The sequence below is a fragment of the Rattus rattus genome, chromosome 6 (genome assembly GCF_011064425.1).
Source record: "Rattus rattus isolate New Zealand chromosome 6, Rrattus_CSIRO_v1, whole genome shotgun sequence".
Taxonomy (NCBI): domain Eukaryota; kingdom Metazoa; phylum Chordata; class Mammalia; order Rodentia; family Muridae; genus Rattus; species Rattus rattus.
The window spans coordinates 69,173,845-69,191,389 of NC_046159.1; the positions used below are offsets into that span (position 1 = coordinate 69,173,845).

Consider the following 17,545-nt stretch of genomic DNA (forward strand, 5'->3'; position numbering starts at 1 on the left):
TTTTTACTTTTTTCCATATGTTTTTACCATTCTAATTGATGGAGAGGAAATGGGAAGTCTGTGGCTCTTGTCAGTGGTGCAGACCTCCCCAAAAGGACCCTGTAGTTTGATGACAAACATCCTCGTTGCAAAATAATCAGAGGAAGAGTTGCCACCATGTATTAAACTAGTGTCTACATGAATTTTGGAAGGCTGGATGCTAGGAGAACTCTTCCTTAATACAACCATGTTTCTCTGTTCTTCAGGAAGATCAAACTACCCCATTCTTCTTCATATACTTTTGTTTTCTTGGAGCTATTTGGAGGCTGATATTTAAAAGTTGTAAAATGTTAGTCTATTTTAAGCTCTTCCTACTAACGACCTCAATGTGTACATCTGAACGAGTCAGCTTGTGAGTTTAGACAGTGGAGAAGAAAGGATTTATAGAATTTTAGACAACTAAAAATATACACACATATGCCCCAAGTTTTGACGTTTTAGTAAAAACCCTATAAGGCTATGCATCACATATTTGTTTAGAAAAACTGGCTTAATTAAGCATGTTTCAGAGAAAAGCGACTGCTTTCAGCATAGCTTGCAATTCTGAAGCCTATGTATCTGGATAGACTCCATGTGTCTAGGGTTTTTCATGAAAAGAGACCGTTATGTGCCCAACAAATGGTCATAACTTTCCTCCAAACAAATTATCTGTTTGGCAGAACATGTCATCCACAATCTTATTCATTCAATGCTTAGCTACAGACCTTTGTGTGATTCGGTACAGATGGGATACGCAACAAGGGATGGCTCACCCCTAGCAAGGCAAATAAATAAATTTATAGGGTGTTAGATTGAAGTTTTTTGATGTAATAATTTTCAGACTTTTTCTTTAAAATGATTGTCTCTTGTGTAGAAGATGATGCATCTGCAGTGTTCATAGAACTTGGAATCCATGGGAATCGTTTTAGTGTAAAAACAGAACAGAAGAGTAGGGGATGGGCCAGATGGCTCAGCAGGTAGAGGGACCTTTTCTCAAGCGTCATTACCAGAGTTTGATTCCCTAAATCCACATAGTAGAAGAATACATCTGACTTCTTCATGTTGTCTGCTGAACTCTACACGACAGCCATGAAGAATGAAACCATATCCATCCCCAACTCCACACACTAGTAAAAATTCCAAGCTTTTAAACATAGAACTATTGCAGATTCTCTTTGCTGTGTTTTCTTTCTTTCTGTAGCCATCAGGGAAATGGAAAGTAAACACAAAACTAGAGAAATTGTAAGTGAATTGTTCATTGAGATGCTGTTTATTCTCTGTTTTTTTTTTTTTTGCTTCTACAACTATTTGTTAGAAAGTTTTGTTCCTGATTACAAACTGTGAGTTGCTCATGCCCATGCTTGGCACTCCTGCTTTGCATGACAGATATTAAAAGTTCTTGGTTTCCTAGAACATGTCTCCTAGTATCAGCACTAAACCTGTAATATGGTCTCTGAAATGTTAGCATAAAATTTTTAATTTTGACAGTGGAGAATTTGTTTTTAAACTTTTCTTTTATATGCGTGTGTGGTGTTCATGCATATATGCATATTCTTGTGTGTTCATACATACATGTGCACAGGTATGATTACACATGTGTATTAGGAGTTTTTCTGTATTGCTCCCCATTTAATCATTGAGGTAGGGTCTCTCACTTGAACCCAGAGCTGATACACTTGTCTTCCTAGCCATCTTGTTCCAGGGAATCCTGTTTCAGCATTCAGAGTGCTGGAATTATAGTTGGGTTGCTGTACAAATCTGCATTTATGCAGGCTCTCAAGAGACAAACTCTGGTCCTTAGGTTGTTCCATGTCAAGTGCTTAATCCACTGAGTCATCTCCTCAAACCCTGTGAATTCTTCTTTGAAAACATTCTATTTGTCTTTTATACCATAAGCATGCTTATATAATTGAGAATCCCATTATATTTATCTTTGAAATCAAAAGCAAGATATCTATCGTGTTATGTATTTTCTTCCTAAATTGCAGGAAAGGAAGAAAATGGATTTACAGGGAGTTGAACATGGATAAAACTCTCCTGAGAACCTACTGACTATTTCAATGTTAATTTATACTTCAGAGAAAAATGACCTTAGTGACCCAGCTATGTTTATAGCTATTTAAACAAACATTTTGTTTCATTTTTAATTGGTTGGATTTTGTAACTTAAGTATTTTCCTGAATTATCTTAAACTTTTAATGTTCCTTGATACTGAATTTTATAAACCGGAAATGATTTTTCTTTTCTTAATAGACTGGAAGGAAAGAGAAAGGAGACCCTCTCAACATTGCGATTGACAAGATGACCAAGAAAACCAGAGATCTGAGGAGACAGGTATGGGTTTCTTGCAATTTTCACCACAAAGTATTTTGTTATGGTTCTTCAGAATGCTCCCTTCCAGACTAGCCTTATAGAATGCACTAATTCAAGCAACTATTTATCATCGCATCTACATACATATAGAAAGCAATCTATTGGAAATTAGGAAACTTCTAAGCCAAGAGATGGGATGTGTGCAGAATTCATGATGTTAATAACACATAAGGTAGCCACTCCCTTGACAGACATAACCCTCTCAGATATGAACTTCAATTTTCCACTATGGACATTTGGTTTTTGGTTTCCAAATACAGAGAGGTCTTGAACCTGTCACTGATTTATGAGAGTTCTTACTTACTAAACTTCCAAGGTGTTGAATGATATACTAGATTGCTAATTTTTAATGAGAACTAAAACCCTTAATATGACAGGTTCATTAAGATCTGAGGCCCACTATATTCCCCTGGAAATATAGTTAGTATGTTTATTGGGTTTTTGAAGGGAAGCCCAGAATGAAAATGAGATTCTGCAGCATGAATTAAATGGCTACTGCTATCATTAGTCTGATGGTTTCATTTTATTTTCTGGTTTTCCTGTTTTCTTTTCTTCCTTCCCCTTCTTTCTTTTCCTTCCTCCTCCTCCTCCTCCTCTCCCTTCTCCCTCCCCCTCCTCCCTCCCCCCTTCCTCTCCCTCCCCTTCCTCCTCCTCCTCCTTTTCCTCCTCCTCCTTCCTCCTCCTCCTCCCTCCTCCCTCTTCCTCCCTCCTCCTCTTCCTCCTCCTCCTTTTAGGGGAAATCTTATCTGGGGAAGGAAAATAGTTTTCTTTTTATATGGCAAATGTTTTATGATCATTGACCAATATTGGAAGTTTTTGTTGTTTGTTTTTAATCAAGAAAATTATTTCTCCTGATTATCTAGTACATTTTACATAAAATTATTATAACTAGGTGTTTCCTAAGGTTTTGTTTTGTTTTTTAATGAAATAATACATTTAAATCAGTGGTTCGAAACCTTCCTAATGCTGAGACCCTTTAATACAGTTCTTCATGTTGTAGCAACTGCTCACCATAAAACTATTTTTATTGCTACTCCATAACTGTAATTTTGCTACTGCTATAAATTATGATATAAATATCTATCTGATTTATGAACCCAAAGATATGTCAACCCTGGTTGGGAACCACTCATTGAAAGAGACTCAGCTGACTCTTGAGATGCTTTGAGAAAACAGAAGCTCAGGTTCTGATGTGCTATGAACCTCTTGTATTCCTGATTTCCTGATATTTACTGGGAACAAGGGACCACACAGGTCATCCCAGAACACAGGGTGCACACAGGGTGCACATATATGCTTCAAAATTGGCTTTTCCTAAATATCTGGGTTCCGATCTTAAGTGATATGTTTAATATTTGATTTCAAAATATGGGTTTTCTTTTTTTGAGTTAGAGAGTTGGATCAGTGGTTAGGGTATCTGCTGCTCTTGGATTGTACTCAGGATTGGTTCCCAGCACCCAGATGGCAGTTCACAACCATCTATAACTCTAATTCTAGGGGGATCCAATAATTTCCTCTTTTGGCCTCCACAGGTACCAGGCACACATGTGATTCACAGACATACACACAGGCCAAATATAATAAAGTTTTTTTAAAGATTACTTTAAATTGCATGAATGTAGATTGTTTTGTTTTATTTTGCTTTGTTTGTAATTTTGAGATAAGTTCTCACTATGTGGTTCTGCCTGACTTGGAACTCACTATATAAAACAGGCTGGCCTTGAATTTAGAGTTCAGTTTCCTCTGTGTCCCTAGTGCTGGGATTAAAGGTGTGTTCCACCATGCCCAGCCTACTGTGTAAGTATTGTATGCTATACAGAATCGATGCCATACCTCTTGTTTGTCTCTACCTCTCACTAATTCCACTACTTCCCTTTACCCTCCCAGATAGTTTTATATCTACTCACCCTTTATATCTATTTACCCCCTCTCCCACAAATATGATTTATATACACACGTATATAAAATCACAGAACCAATAAGGAGAAAGAAAAAGATACTTTCCTTTGTGCAACAGACTCAATTCCCATAAGACGATTGTCACTTGTTTCATACAATACTAGAGCAGTTCTTATATTTTCCACGATGAATCCTACTGTTGTTATTTAGGTAGTGCGTGTTGTATCTAGAAAAGATTGTATTCCATATCTGTATCTCAGTAGCAAATACACTTTGAGTCCTGCCTAGCAACCACCCTATCTCCATCTTGGAGGCTTTGCATATGCCCATCTTTATCACTAAGTTGATTGTCTCAGTCATCTAGAACAAAGTACTACTGAAGGCAACACCTACTGTGCCTTCTGCAACTGTGGAAAGATTAGATTGGGGCAGATCCATGTACCATTCATTTCCCTAGTGTAGCAAGCAGAGATAGAACTACCCAGGAGCCCGGACAGAAATGCTGTAGTCCTAGATGTGTTTGAAACCAGGAGAGCACAGTTGTGGGTTTTTGTTTGTTTTGTTTTACTTTTCTCATTCCTGGAATTGAGTACTTTACAAGAAATAATTTTAAAAACGAGAGATTCCTTTTGGCTTTGGGCTGGAAGGTACATAGTGCATCATGTTAAGTAGGTTGCAGGTGAAAATCTTGTTGGGAGGCAGAACAGAGGTTGAAGCTCTTTGATCATTTCTCGATGGATCAGGAAGCAAAGATCAGGTAGAAACCATAGTGGGTTGTGAACCTTAAATTGCACCCCCTCCCTACAGAGACCCATTTCCTCAACTGAGGGGCTACCTCCTGATGCTTTACATATAACCCACCAGAACAGCAGCAGTGACAGGGACCAAGCATGGAAGCTCTTGAGCTTGCGAGAGACATTTTTTCTTCCCATTTTAAAAATATATCCCCCCTCACATAATGTATCCTGATTACTATTTTCCCTCTCTTTACTCCTCCCAGCTCTTTCCCACCTCCCTTCTGATCTGAATCTACCCTCTTTCTCTTCCTCCTTAGAAAACAGACAGGTTTCTAAGAGATTAAAAATAAAACAAAAATGATAAAATAAAATATGAGATAACACAGAAACTAACTCTCAGAAATGGACAACATAAACAAACAAGGAAAAGAGCCTAAGAGAAGGCATAAAAATCAGAGATCCCTGGTTTGCACACTTAGAAATCCCATAAAACCACTGGAATCTATAATATAAATGCAGTGGTCCTGGTATAACCCTCTGCAGGCCTTGTGCTTGGTGCCTCAGGTTTTGTGAGCTGGTATGAGTTTTGAGCATGTTGATTTAGAAGGCCCTGTTCTCCTGGGGGCTCCCATCATCTGGATCTTACATTACAGTCTTTCTGCCTGCCCTTTCAAGGATTCCCTGAGTCCTGAAGAGAAGGAGTAAATGGAGCCATTCCCTTTAGCGCTGAGTGTCCAAGCAGTGTGATAGACATTTCTAGATGGGAACCATAGCACCATAGTTCTGCTTGGGAACCTCTGGCTGTCGGCAGGATATTCCCAGAAGGAAAGCATGCTTCATGCAACACCCTCCACAAGACAGAACCTTTCCTTCTGGGATCTAACAATGTTCATTTGTCAGTTAACAAAAGAACAATTCCCTTTTTCTTCTTGTTTTTTTTTTCTCTTCTAGTCTGTTTGTTTGTTTGTTTGGTGGTTCAGTATGTGTGAGCCCACATGGGTCCCGGTTAGTTGACTCTGTAGGTCTTCTTATGGTGTCTTCCACAAGACTTCCCAAGCACCAACTGGTATTTAGTTGTATGTCTCGGAATCTGTTTTCATGCACTGCTGGATGAAGCCTCTCAGGAGACAGTTATGCTAGGCTGTTGTCTGCAAACACAGATTAGCAGGTATCATTAATATTGTCAGGGATTGGCTATCTTCAAGTTGGTCCAGTCATTGGCTGGCTATTTCCTCAATTTCTGCTCCATCTTTATCCATGAACATCTTATAGGCAAGAGAAATTTTGGGTTGAAGTTTTTGTTGGCTGGTTTTGTTGTCCCCCTCCTTCCACTAGGAGTCCTGCTTGGCTGTAGGAGGAGGCCATTTCGGTCTCCCTTTGAGAGGAGAGGCTACCTCTAAATCTGTGGCCTGCCTTTGGATCCCTTTCACTTAACTGGTCACTGTTGTCTAGCTTTAGTAGATGTCTTCAGTTATACTACAACCTGATATACCAAGGCAGGTTGATATCCATGGAAGGTCTCCCTTTCTCTGAGAAGAAAGGGAAGGGGTATGGGGGAGAGGAGGTGAGCAAGAATGACTAGGAGGAGGAGAGGGAGGGGAAGGTCTGAGGAGGATGCAAAGTAATAAAATAAATTAATGTACAAAGAAGAAATATGGCATAATGAATGATTGTGTGTGTTAGTATATCAACAGAGAGATGGGCAGCTCTGCCTATCATGCCTCCTTAAATCAACTTTTCATTTCCTGTTTGTCTGTTATGAAATGACATAGCTAATAAAAATTAGATAGTTGATGAAAAACCATTGACTTGTAATACATATCATTTCTCTGACTTCAAGGCTGTAGCATTACCTAGATATCCTGTTTGGTGCCCGCACCCTCTCTCTTCCTTTGAGACAGTCTCACTCATAGCCCAAACTAGCTTTGGCATCACAGCAGTTCTCCTCAGCTCCTGAGTGTTAGGATTATGGGTGTCAGCCATTATGCCTGGCTCTGGAGTCTTCATCTTTGATTGCCTCTTCTCATGAAGTGAGGATCCAAACTCAATCAATTTCTTTGAGCTACAAAAAAAAAATGTGTGACTCCAAGAAAGGTATTCACTCATTTTCTGTGCCAAAGGTCCTAAGGGGTGATAATCAGACTTTAGAAGCATGAAGATCTCCAGGGGTTGCCTTTGCTTAGACTATTTAACAGATTATGAACATACACTCCTACCTTCCTGATGTACTGGTTCTAATAGGGATTTGGATTTTACATATGGGAGCCAGCATCTTTAGCTCTGTCCACTTAGGACTGGTACATGCCTCCACTCTCCCTCCTTTGCATTTTATTAAGGAATGATGAGGGAATTCAAAGAATTGTCTTTCAGCTGAAATGAGTGGTAGAATTTGAATGATGCTGAGCTAAGCCTCCTGGAGCGATGCATTCAGAGTGGTAGGCAAAGAAGCATCGTTGCCCTGCCTGGTGCCTGTCAGTGGTTTTCTTCTCTCAACTTTTGCAGGAATGAAGATTACAGGAAGACCTGTTTCATGGTATTAACACGCAGCCGTAAGAGCATAATATCTCACCACATCTGTGGATTTGGTTCAAACACCTTTCTCTTTCTTAATCTGCCTTTCTTGGACTAAAATGGTCCCCATCTGTCAGTTCTGTGGCTACCCATATGTTGGAATATTTTTATCTTTCTTCCCATCCTTTCTCTCTCTCTACGTTTACCTGTATGATACACATACAAAAATTCACCGATCTAAATTGAAGCTCAAGTTGGATGGAATATGCAGTGACTAATTTGCCTGGCTCAGCTGAGCTCCCCCCGCCCCTTAGATTTGGGCAGTTAGGAGCTAGAGTTATGGTTCAGCAGTGAAGAACAATTGCACCAATTCTCAGCATTTATGTCCTGCCATTCACGCCCTCCTCAAACTCCAGTTCCAGGAGACCTGACACCTTTTTCTGGTCCTCAGGAGCATGTGTGTGCGTGTGCGTGTGTGTGTCATACAATCACACAAACAGACACACATAAACACAACAAAACTGACATAAATCTTAAAATAAAAAAAAAGAGATTCTGGTAGTTGTAGAACTAAAGAAGTTTTCCTCTAGAGAGCAAGTGCAATGATATCTTTTCACCATTTACATGCTTTGCAGAACAACCTGCCTGATAACAGATTATAAAGGAGAGCACTCAGTGGGTGACCCAGGACAATATTCATAGACACATGTATTCTGCATTTCTTTTTTACAAAAGAGATGACCATCCAGACACAATTTATAACTAATTCAAAAACTTTATTCCAGCCAGTTGGGGCAGCACTCAGGTATTCTGGACCCAAATGTATACTGAAAGATTTAAACTGTGGAACTTTGAAATGTAAAAGTCCCATCCTCATGATCTTGTTCTGGAAATGTAAGGGGAGGTTCTAAACAAACAAGTAGTTCAACAGAAGCTAAGATAAGTTAGCTGGGTATCTTGGCATCGGCTTCTAGAGGGTAATTTATCTAGATGGGTAATTTATCAAGGTATTCTCCATAAAAGAAATTCAATTCTAGTTAAACTTGAAATGCCCTCAACAAGAATACAAGATGGAGGAACCTCTATGCTATCTTGCCCTATCACACCTTCCTATGGTATTTAGAGAAATCAAACCTGATTGAGATAAAAAGAGGAAATCAAAGATCGTTGTTAAGAATGAGAATTTCACCAACTTATGTGGCTTCCTATTCTTTCAGTCTGCCCTACTTCCTCCTAGCCCTTAGGAAGAGTTCCTTAGAAGAGTGATGCTGGTTTTAAAGTTCTACTTCCTAAATTAAAATAAATAAGGTCAATCACAATCCTTATTTTAGATGTTTCTAATTAAGGATATGGAGCTAGATTTGTAGTTCATTAAAAAAAAAACCCAAAAGTCTTCAATAAAGTAGATCTTTGTTGAAGTAGAATTTTCAAGCAAGTAGAAACCCTCTTGAGGCAACATTTCCCAAGAAAGTCAACTCGCACACTGTGGGAAAAATCATAGGACACAAGGGTGTCACTTTAAACAGATTGACGAAGATTGATGTTGTAATTTAAAACCCATGGCAGTTGTCAGTAATAGATGACAATTAACTTAGGAGTATTTTGTATGCGATGAAAAAAATGGATTTTGGGGACTATAGCTTTTATCTCTGAGCAGTATGTTTTAATTTTAGAGCTGTCGGCACAGTGGCCCTCATATCTATGTTATTCCTATTATGATTTTGGAACCAGTCTAGAAGCAAAGCTTTTGGCTTACTCCACATCTGGTCAAAGAGATGCCTCCAACTCCATTTTTCAGTCACAGAGGTCCTAGCCAGTGACTTCATCCTGCACTTCTTTGTTTTCTCTTAATACATAATAATATAATATGAACTATAATATAATATAATATATATAATATAATATAATATAACATAAGCATATCTTTCCATCTGTCCTGTAGTTGGTCTTTGCTACTTTGCGGGTTCTTCTTTCTTCCACCCTTCTCCACTATTTTCTTCCACCTTTTCAACTCCCTAACACTAAATAAGAGAGAAAAAAGAGAAAGAAAAAAAGAGATCTCCAAATAAAGTCAGAGGTTGGAAAAAGGGCTACATTATCATTAGATTACTTCCTGCCGATTATAAATGTCAAGTTCCTTAGGGAAAGTTGGATCTTCACTGTCAAGACATATTATTTCTTCTTCTTCCTTGTTCTCTTTTGCACACAACTAGTTAACAAACAATGACCAATGGCAACCCACTTACCAAAAACTAACAACCTATATCTACCCAACCTCTTGGGATCCAAGCATTTATATAACTTCTGAATAGTTCCCTGGACTTCAAATATCACACAACCACACAAACTATATGTAGCTGGTAAAAAATCACACCCCTACTAGAGGCATGAGACAAATCATAGTTAGCTGCTGTGGTCAGTCTGAAGGAGTGCCAAAACAAACAAAAACACGTTCCCAAAATATGTCATTCCACTCTCCTATATATACCAGAACAGTAGTTTATTCTGATTATGGTGATAACTTTGATTCTTTTATTCATCTTTATTTTCAAGTTGATAAACTAACTAGCACCCAAGGTTTTCCTAATAAACAGTAACTATCATATTAATGTCTAATTTAGTCACTTTTATTCTTCAAACCAAACAGGAGTTTAATTTTGACAGTTAGGTAATTAATTAGTTTAGAGAAGAGCTTTCAAGATTCACTTCTTTACTTTCCCTGTCTGCATCGCAGGGATTAACCTCCGATTGTGGTGCTTGGCAGAAAGTACCTTTAACCACTGAATATTCTCAAGGGTGGATTTAAGAGCTGAATTCTAAGGCTTTCACCTTTATTATCTGTGACAGTAACGTCCACTGCACTGAGGATCAACTTGATAAGGGTCTCAATTTTGCTGTTACAACAAAACAATTTTCAACAACACAGATTCATAAATAGTACTTTTATATTGAGCTAATTGCTAAGCAGGATGGCACTATAACAAAGAATTAAGATCTCCAAAACACATCACATATTTCTGAAAGTCCATTTGTCTCTGAATATCCTACAATTATAATAGAATTTCCTAGGTGCCTCTGTTAGCATCCTTCCGAATAGAAGACCTCAGGACAACAGCAAACCATCATCAGTGAGTTTACAAAGTAACTGTCCATAAAATGTAGACTGACTTAGCTGACCCACGTACAGGCCTTACAATGTGCTGGTTTGCTCCATTGATTGAACACAAGTAGACTTTACACTAGATTAATGAGGTTTAAAGATGGCCACTGTGTGTGTCCAATTTAAAGATGAGGACACAGAGCTGACTAGCATAGCCATCGTGATGCGGTGTGTGTGTGTGTGTGTGTGTGTGTGTGTGTGTGTGTGTGTGTGTGTGTGTGTGTGTGTGTTATTTTCAATTGAAGCAGTCTGGCTGTTATCTTGCTTATAACATTTTTCTCATCCTACACCTCTATAGGAATAGCACATGTAAATGGGCTACCCATATTCTGTTCTGAGGGGTACATGGGAGATAGAAAGAGGGAGGGAAAAGGGAGGCAGGGATGGAGGAGGGCGAGAAATGCTTTATAAGTTTCTTTATTTTTCATTTCTTTGTTTTTCTTTTCTTCTTCCTTCCCTGCCCCCCTCTTCTCTCTCTCTCTCTTTCTCTCCCTCCATGTGTCGCTGTCTCTTTCTCTCTTCCGCCCCCCCCCATCTGAGAGATTGAATTCAGGGCCCCCAGTCCTACTGCTATTATTATTACTATTACTGTTAATTACTATTATAGTTTTTTATTTAAAGACAAGTTCTTATGCACTTACCCAGACTGGCTTTGAACTTACTGTGTAAGCTAGGCTGAACTTGAACTTGTGATCATTCTGCTTTTCTTGCCAAGCAGCTCAGGTTCAAGACCTATGCTAGTAGGCCCAGTTATCCTGTGGTTTTTCAGCAGCATCTCCACTACAGGAGGATTTGTGATGACATTTAGTCACTGTAGACAGGCCCAAGGAAATCTATGTGGATGTCAAAAGCTGGTTCCTGTCTACTCCCACCCCTGGGTTTTAACGCTATGGTTCACTGCAGCTTGTTGAAAAGGTGCTGTTCTGTTTCGTTCTCTAGCTTCTTGATGCATGAATTACAGACATTCCAAAGCATTTACAGTAAACAGGAATGCTGCAGCATTCTGTTCTGTTTCTCATATCTCCCTTGGTGGGGCCAATTATTTTTAGATTCATTGTCAGGAAACATTTGAAACTTATTTCTGGATCTGAGTGTGTTTTTCTTCCTAAGGAGATGAGGTTATGTCTAAGGCAACAGCAACAAAATACATTGGCTCCATGATTTCTTCTAAATGCAAAGGCTTGTGATTTTCACTGAGATACTGACACAGCCCAGAATCCCCAGAGATTTGCTCCTTAGGTCAGAGCCTTACTTTACTGTGGAAGCAGAGAGATCAGAAATAATTGTGCCATAAGAGAGATATGAAATATAAAAATAAGAAACACAGACATAGCTAAGCAGTAGAAATGAGAATTTAACAGCCTAGGAACAAAGCAGAATAAATACAAGGGTTCAAGAACACGGGCAGGCTTCTTAGCAAGAAGGTTTCATTAAGAGTTAGATATTCTGGCCACTCTTTCACTAGGAAAATTATTATAAAACATTCTTTAATATTGGTACAGCCAATACTTTCCTTTTTCTTTGCTGTTTTTGAGACAAGGATTTGCTATATAGCACAGACCAGTCTTGAACTGGAAATCCTCGTGCTTCAGGGTGAGGAGTGCTAGATTGTAGATGTGCACCACCACCACAGTAAGCTACTACACATATATCAACCTCAAGTGTATGGTATGTGATTGAATCAATAAGAAATGTTATTTTAGGTATTTTATTGGTACATCCTTGGCAAGTGTTGTCTACATCATGAGATAGTTTAGTATATTTCTGTGATTCTATAGAAGATAAATGTCTCAGATCTACAGGGGATACCTGCTTGGCTCCTCTCACCCTAGCAAGTCTTGATCTAAGGAAAAGCCCTGCAGCATCTTGACCCATGGCCATTACTCTAATAGCATGCTTTGTTGAGAGGAGAACGGGTTGCATATACTTTAATAGGAAAACTTTATTAGGTGGGAGTTTCAACTGCTGAGCTGTCCTGTTAATCCTTGTAGTTGAGCTGAAATGGGAAAGGGAAGAAATGAGAGCAGCGTTTGAATGTAGAAGATGTCTACATTTCACCCAGCCTCCATCATTTGCTCTTGTTTTAGGTGAGAATGCCGCTGTAATCGCTGAGTTGTTCACTTATTCTACTATAAGTACTTTAAGCAGAAGTGATCTGCTCCTCAGCTCACTTTACAAATTCACCTAAAGCGCAAATAGTGCACTCCATTGTGGGGGATTTTAATTTCATCAGAGCTGTGCTGATGCTGGACAAACCTGTAATCCTAGTATCAAGAAAACTGAATGAGGTGGGGATTGTTGAATTTGAGGACAGTTTAGACTATGTAATGAGACAAGGACTAAAACAACTAAACAGAAAAGGAAAAGCTGTGTTTCACCGAGCATTCCAACTTCAGCTCTTCTCAGTTATTTAAAAAAACATATTTATTTATGTATTCATTTATTTATTCAGTGTGTGTGTGTGTGTGTGCGTGTGTATGAGAGAGAGAGAGAGAGAGAGAGAGAGAGAGAGAGAGAGAGAGAGAGAGAGTGCAACAGGCGTCGTTACAGGGTTGCAGAGACCAGAAGGCAGCTGACAGCTTTCAGGAGTTGGTTCTCTCCTTCTAACATGTGCATCTTGGTGACTGAACTTTGGTAGTCAGGCTTGGCAGCCTGTGGCTTTACTTGCAGAGTTGTCTCATCGGCCTATGTTACTCTCAGGCTTGACTTTATCATAGCTTCTTGGGTGACATAGCTGAGGATATGTTAGGACTTTGGAAATTTATCACACCTACTGTCTTCTACTGGATGTTGCCATTCATAGAGGCAATATCTGCTTTTAGGAAAAAGAACGCTTGTGTGAGGTATAAAAGAGACAGAAAAAATCTGTCTCTGTCTGTCTCTGCATCTCCCTCCCTCCCCCTCTCCCTCTCCCTTCCTCCCTCTCTTCCTCCCCATCTCCCTCTCCTCCCCTCCCTCCCTTTCTCTCTCTCTCTCTCTCTCTCTCTCTCTCTCTCTCTCTCTCTCTCTCTCTCTCTCTCACACACACACACACACACACATTAGAATATTTAACTTCAGTCACTGATATAGGATTTTTTTCTATACAACTGACAAGTTTACTAAGATTAGCTTGAATACTGCAATTACATTCTGAAATTATCTACCCAATGAGAACTTCAGTTCCACAAGGCCACATCACAGCTGACTTTGCATGCCACTTGTAAATAATAGGTGGCCACCAATGGCTCTGCCTCTCCAACCATCCAAATGAGTTCTGATTAATTTGATTAATTTGACTCATGGAGCTCATGGACACTCTTACCTTGCATTAAGGAGTTTATTATAAAGAACCTTACAGGGATACAGATGAAAAGCTACATAGGAAGATATTTCTTGGGAAGTCAACAATAAAACTATGTTATCTCCTGCTGTACCTTAACCCACATGATGAGAAACTGGTAACATTCTGACTGCCATTTTTAATGCTATCCTTTCAAGTTCTTGGGGGTAGCTTTGTTACAAAGGCACAATTGATTAGATCAGTAGCCATGGGTAATCAATTCATCCTTCGGCCTCTTTCATTTCCACAGTGTTTGGAAGGCAGAGAACAGCTACAACTTCTAACCCTGTGGTCACCTGGCTGTTTTCCTCAGCAACCACTTTCTTGCTGAGGTCATCTCAGCGCCCGCCCAACCAATGACTTCTCATTAGAATGAAGGATGTGCCTCTCTCCCAGGAAATCCCAAGGGGCTTAAGAATTGTTTGTTAGATGTCACCAAGCAGGAAATTACAAAGGTGTTAGGTTTTCTGTGTCAGGAACTGAGGTCAGAGATGAAATATCAAAACAAATATCCAGCTAGTGCTCTCATCTGCAGGGATTATCTGTGTGATTAAAACTACAGGTAGATATATAGACTTCTTTCTGTTTTATAAGGCCCCTACCCCCATTGACCTAGATTAGAAACAAACAGTCTGTTTCCTAGCACCTCCTGTTGGAGAAAGTCCCTCCCCACAGTCTCAGTGTCAGATGGTTTTACTCTCTCACTTCAGTGGCAAAAGGGCTGGCCTTTAAATTTTATGGGATGACATCTTGGAGTCCAGACTCAAAGATCTATTTGAATTGTGGCGTTATTTTAGGTTGTCTTGCTGCAATCGCACCTCTTCTCTGTGTTTATCATGGTGACATGGGCATTTATGGCACTCTGAAGTGCTTCAGAGAAAATGGAGAGTTCTAATACTGCTGATTTACTCTTCGAGGTCTACAGTAATTTCCTCACTGCCTGATTATAAGGCTTGGTTTAATTTACTCTACACATAATGTTTACTGATGCACATATGGTACCCCATTTCAGGAAACTATACCCAGAACAGGCATTTTGTTGTGCTAGAGCATGGAAATTTTCCTTCATGGACAGAGAAATAAAAACACCAAGAAATTAAATCAACTTGACAAGAAATGCCCCTCAATAAGAGGGGGAAGGTTCATATGTGCAGCTTGTCGAGAGAGCCCATATCTCTTTTCCTTGTTAATTTTATCTGTTTCCTTTTTTAAAAAATGAGGCAAGCTCTCACTCTGTAGGCCAGGCTCGGGTTGAGTTTGCTATATAGCCAAAGGTCACAGCAGTCCTTCTGTTTCAGCCTCCCCATGCCAGGATCACTTAGTAATTTACTTTGAAAAAAATTGAGACAATATTCCATGTAGCCTTCACAAGGATGATCATGAATATCTGCTGACCATGTAGTCTCCTCTCTGGCACTAGGATCACAAACATGCTCTACTGAGCCGGCTCTGACTCAACCTACTTTAGAAGCCACATGTTAATCATGTGTTTATATGCTTCTAAAGGTTTTGGGTGGTTTTCCCCAATCAAACGCAGAGTGGGAATTGAAAAACAAGGAGGAATGAGGACAGCTACAGTTATCTAACTTGGGCTTACTCCTTGGCTGTCTGTGAAAGAAAAGTACCAATTGATAAACCAGGGACTCTTGAAGAAGGGACCTTGAAGTCTTCCCAAGGCTACTAATAAATGCCTTATAAGCAGTCTACCTCCTCTCTAACGTCTTCATTTCCTCTTCCAAGAGGAGTTCTCTTCTCTCTCAGCTGCTGGTACTATTATCTGATAACTTTAGTTATTTTTTTTAAAGAATAAAAATCAATGATATTATACATACTAAAAATTGGAATTGAGTTCGTGCTACAAGTTGAGAGCCCTTCCAAAGTTAAAGATCCAAGGACAGCTTCATTCATCTTAGTAGGAGGGCTCCTTGCCTTTAGTGTTAGCATTAGGAGTAAAAGCAGAGGAGCTGAGAGTTTGAAGTTAGCCTGGGCTAGACAGAAAGAGTCTGATTCTGATTAGAAAAAATTCAAGCTAAATCACTATATTTAGAGTTGTGTACACACACACACACACACACACACACACACACACACACACACACACACACACACACACCCAAAAGCCCAAACCCAAACCCAAACCAAAAAAAAAAAAAAACCCAAACTTAAAACCTAAACCCAAAACAAAACAAAAACAAAAAAACAGAAAAAAAAAAACCCAAAAATACAAAATACCAAACCAAATCTAAAACCAAAACCAAACCAAACTACAACCAAAAAACCCTCTGGTCAAAGCAAATTTACTTAGGGGTACAGTGAGTTGACCAAACTGTGGCATGAATTTCAGAATTAGAAGCCGCTTTTAGTGATTTCTTTTGATTTTCAGATTCCTGTGTGTTAAGAAAGTTTATACTTAGAACCTGAAAAGTCACCGAGACACACAGCCTAGCCAGTTCTTGTCATTTGCTAGTCTATGACGCCCAGTTGTGGTGGTGATGTGTGGGGGACAGAGACACGCAACTGTCCACTGATACCTTAAAACATTTCTTTATTCTTTTCCTTCTCTTTATTGTCTGTTGACCATCTTGATAATTCTGCAGAGACTGATTACTCTCAAAAAGTTTATTTTCATTTTTTTCACTTTGTTTTTTAAAACAGAGCAAAGTGTTTAATTTCCAACAGTAAATTTAAAGTTTGTGCCAAGAAGAGGCTTAGAAGTTAGAGTACCCAAGTGGACTAACTGTGAAACTTGTCCTTTTTAATAACGGTAGCCTTTAAAATTAGTATACTTTCATCTTAATCTATGGCTTTTATTAAAACTTCCTTAATGGGAATAACATAAGGTAAATATCAATTATTAATGAATCTTGACTTTCTACAATAATCATTATAATAAGCTTCCTGGTTAATATAATCACCGTTTTTCTCTTCCTGAAGTCCTGCATATGTGTGTCCATTTCCAGTCTCAGTCAGGAAGCTGAACTATGTATGTGATTTTGATGCTTTTTTTTTGGGGGGGGTTAATCCTGGGGTCGGGGCAGAATGTGAATCATTTTCACTTGAGCTGGGGGATAGCTGATTAAATACAAGAGATGAGTTGACTTGCCTGGAGGATTTGGTAAGAATTAGTTGACCAGGTTGTGCCAAGTATTCCAGAATCAGAGGAAAATTATTTGTTTTGAACAATTTGGAGATAAGGGAAGGTTCTTTTATAAGAGCTGACCAGAAGTGCTTGTCAGAAGTTTGAATCAGTAACCAGTCACAGCACCATCTTCTTTTCTTCCTTCTCCCATAGTTTCTGGGTTTTACATGAGCACGTTAATCCCATTTAACTGCTGGGAGCAGAACTTTCCATACATTTGATTCCTTCAATTTCAAAGAGGATCAGGCTGCCTTAAATAGCTGCAGTTTAAACTCCAGCTCTGCAAAGGACTAAAGGGCAAAGCAAGGTAGGAGCTGTGGGAGACCAGAACTTGGAAGGGAGAGCACAGAGCTCCATGAGCTGGGGAAATCAAAACTAATGAAGCA

The 17,545-nt window shown here is 39.2% G+C and overlaps 1 protein-coding gene across 4 annotated transcripts in view; it reads left to right on the plus strand.

Annotated features, from left to right (window-relative positions):
- Positions 1 to 17,545, plus strand: part of Ctnna2 (catenin alpha 2) — a 1,084,017-nt gene that overhangs the window by 796,564 nt on the left and 269,908 nt on the right. For all 4 annotated transcript variants that reach the window (XM_032906324.1, XM_032906321.1, XM_032906322.1 and 1 more), the window contains one exon: positions 2,272 to 2,352. In XM_032906324.1, the coding sequence (XP_032762215.1) occupies positions 2,272 to 2,352 (81 nt within the window). The remainder of the gene's footprint in view (positions 1 to 2,271; positions 2,353 to 17,545) is intronic.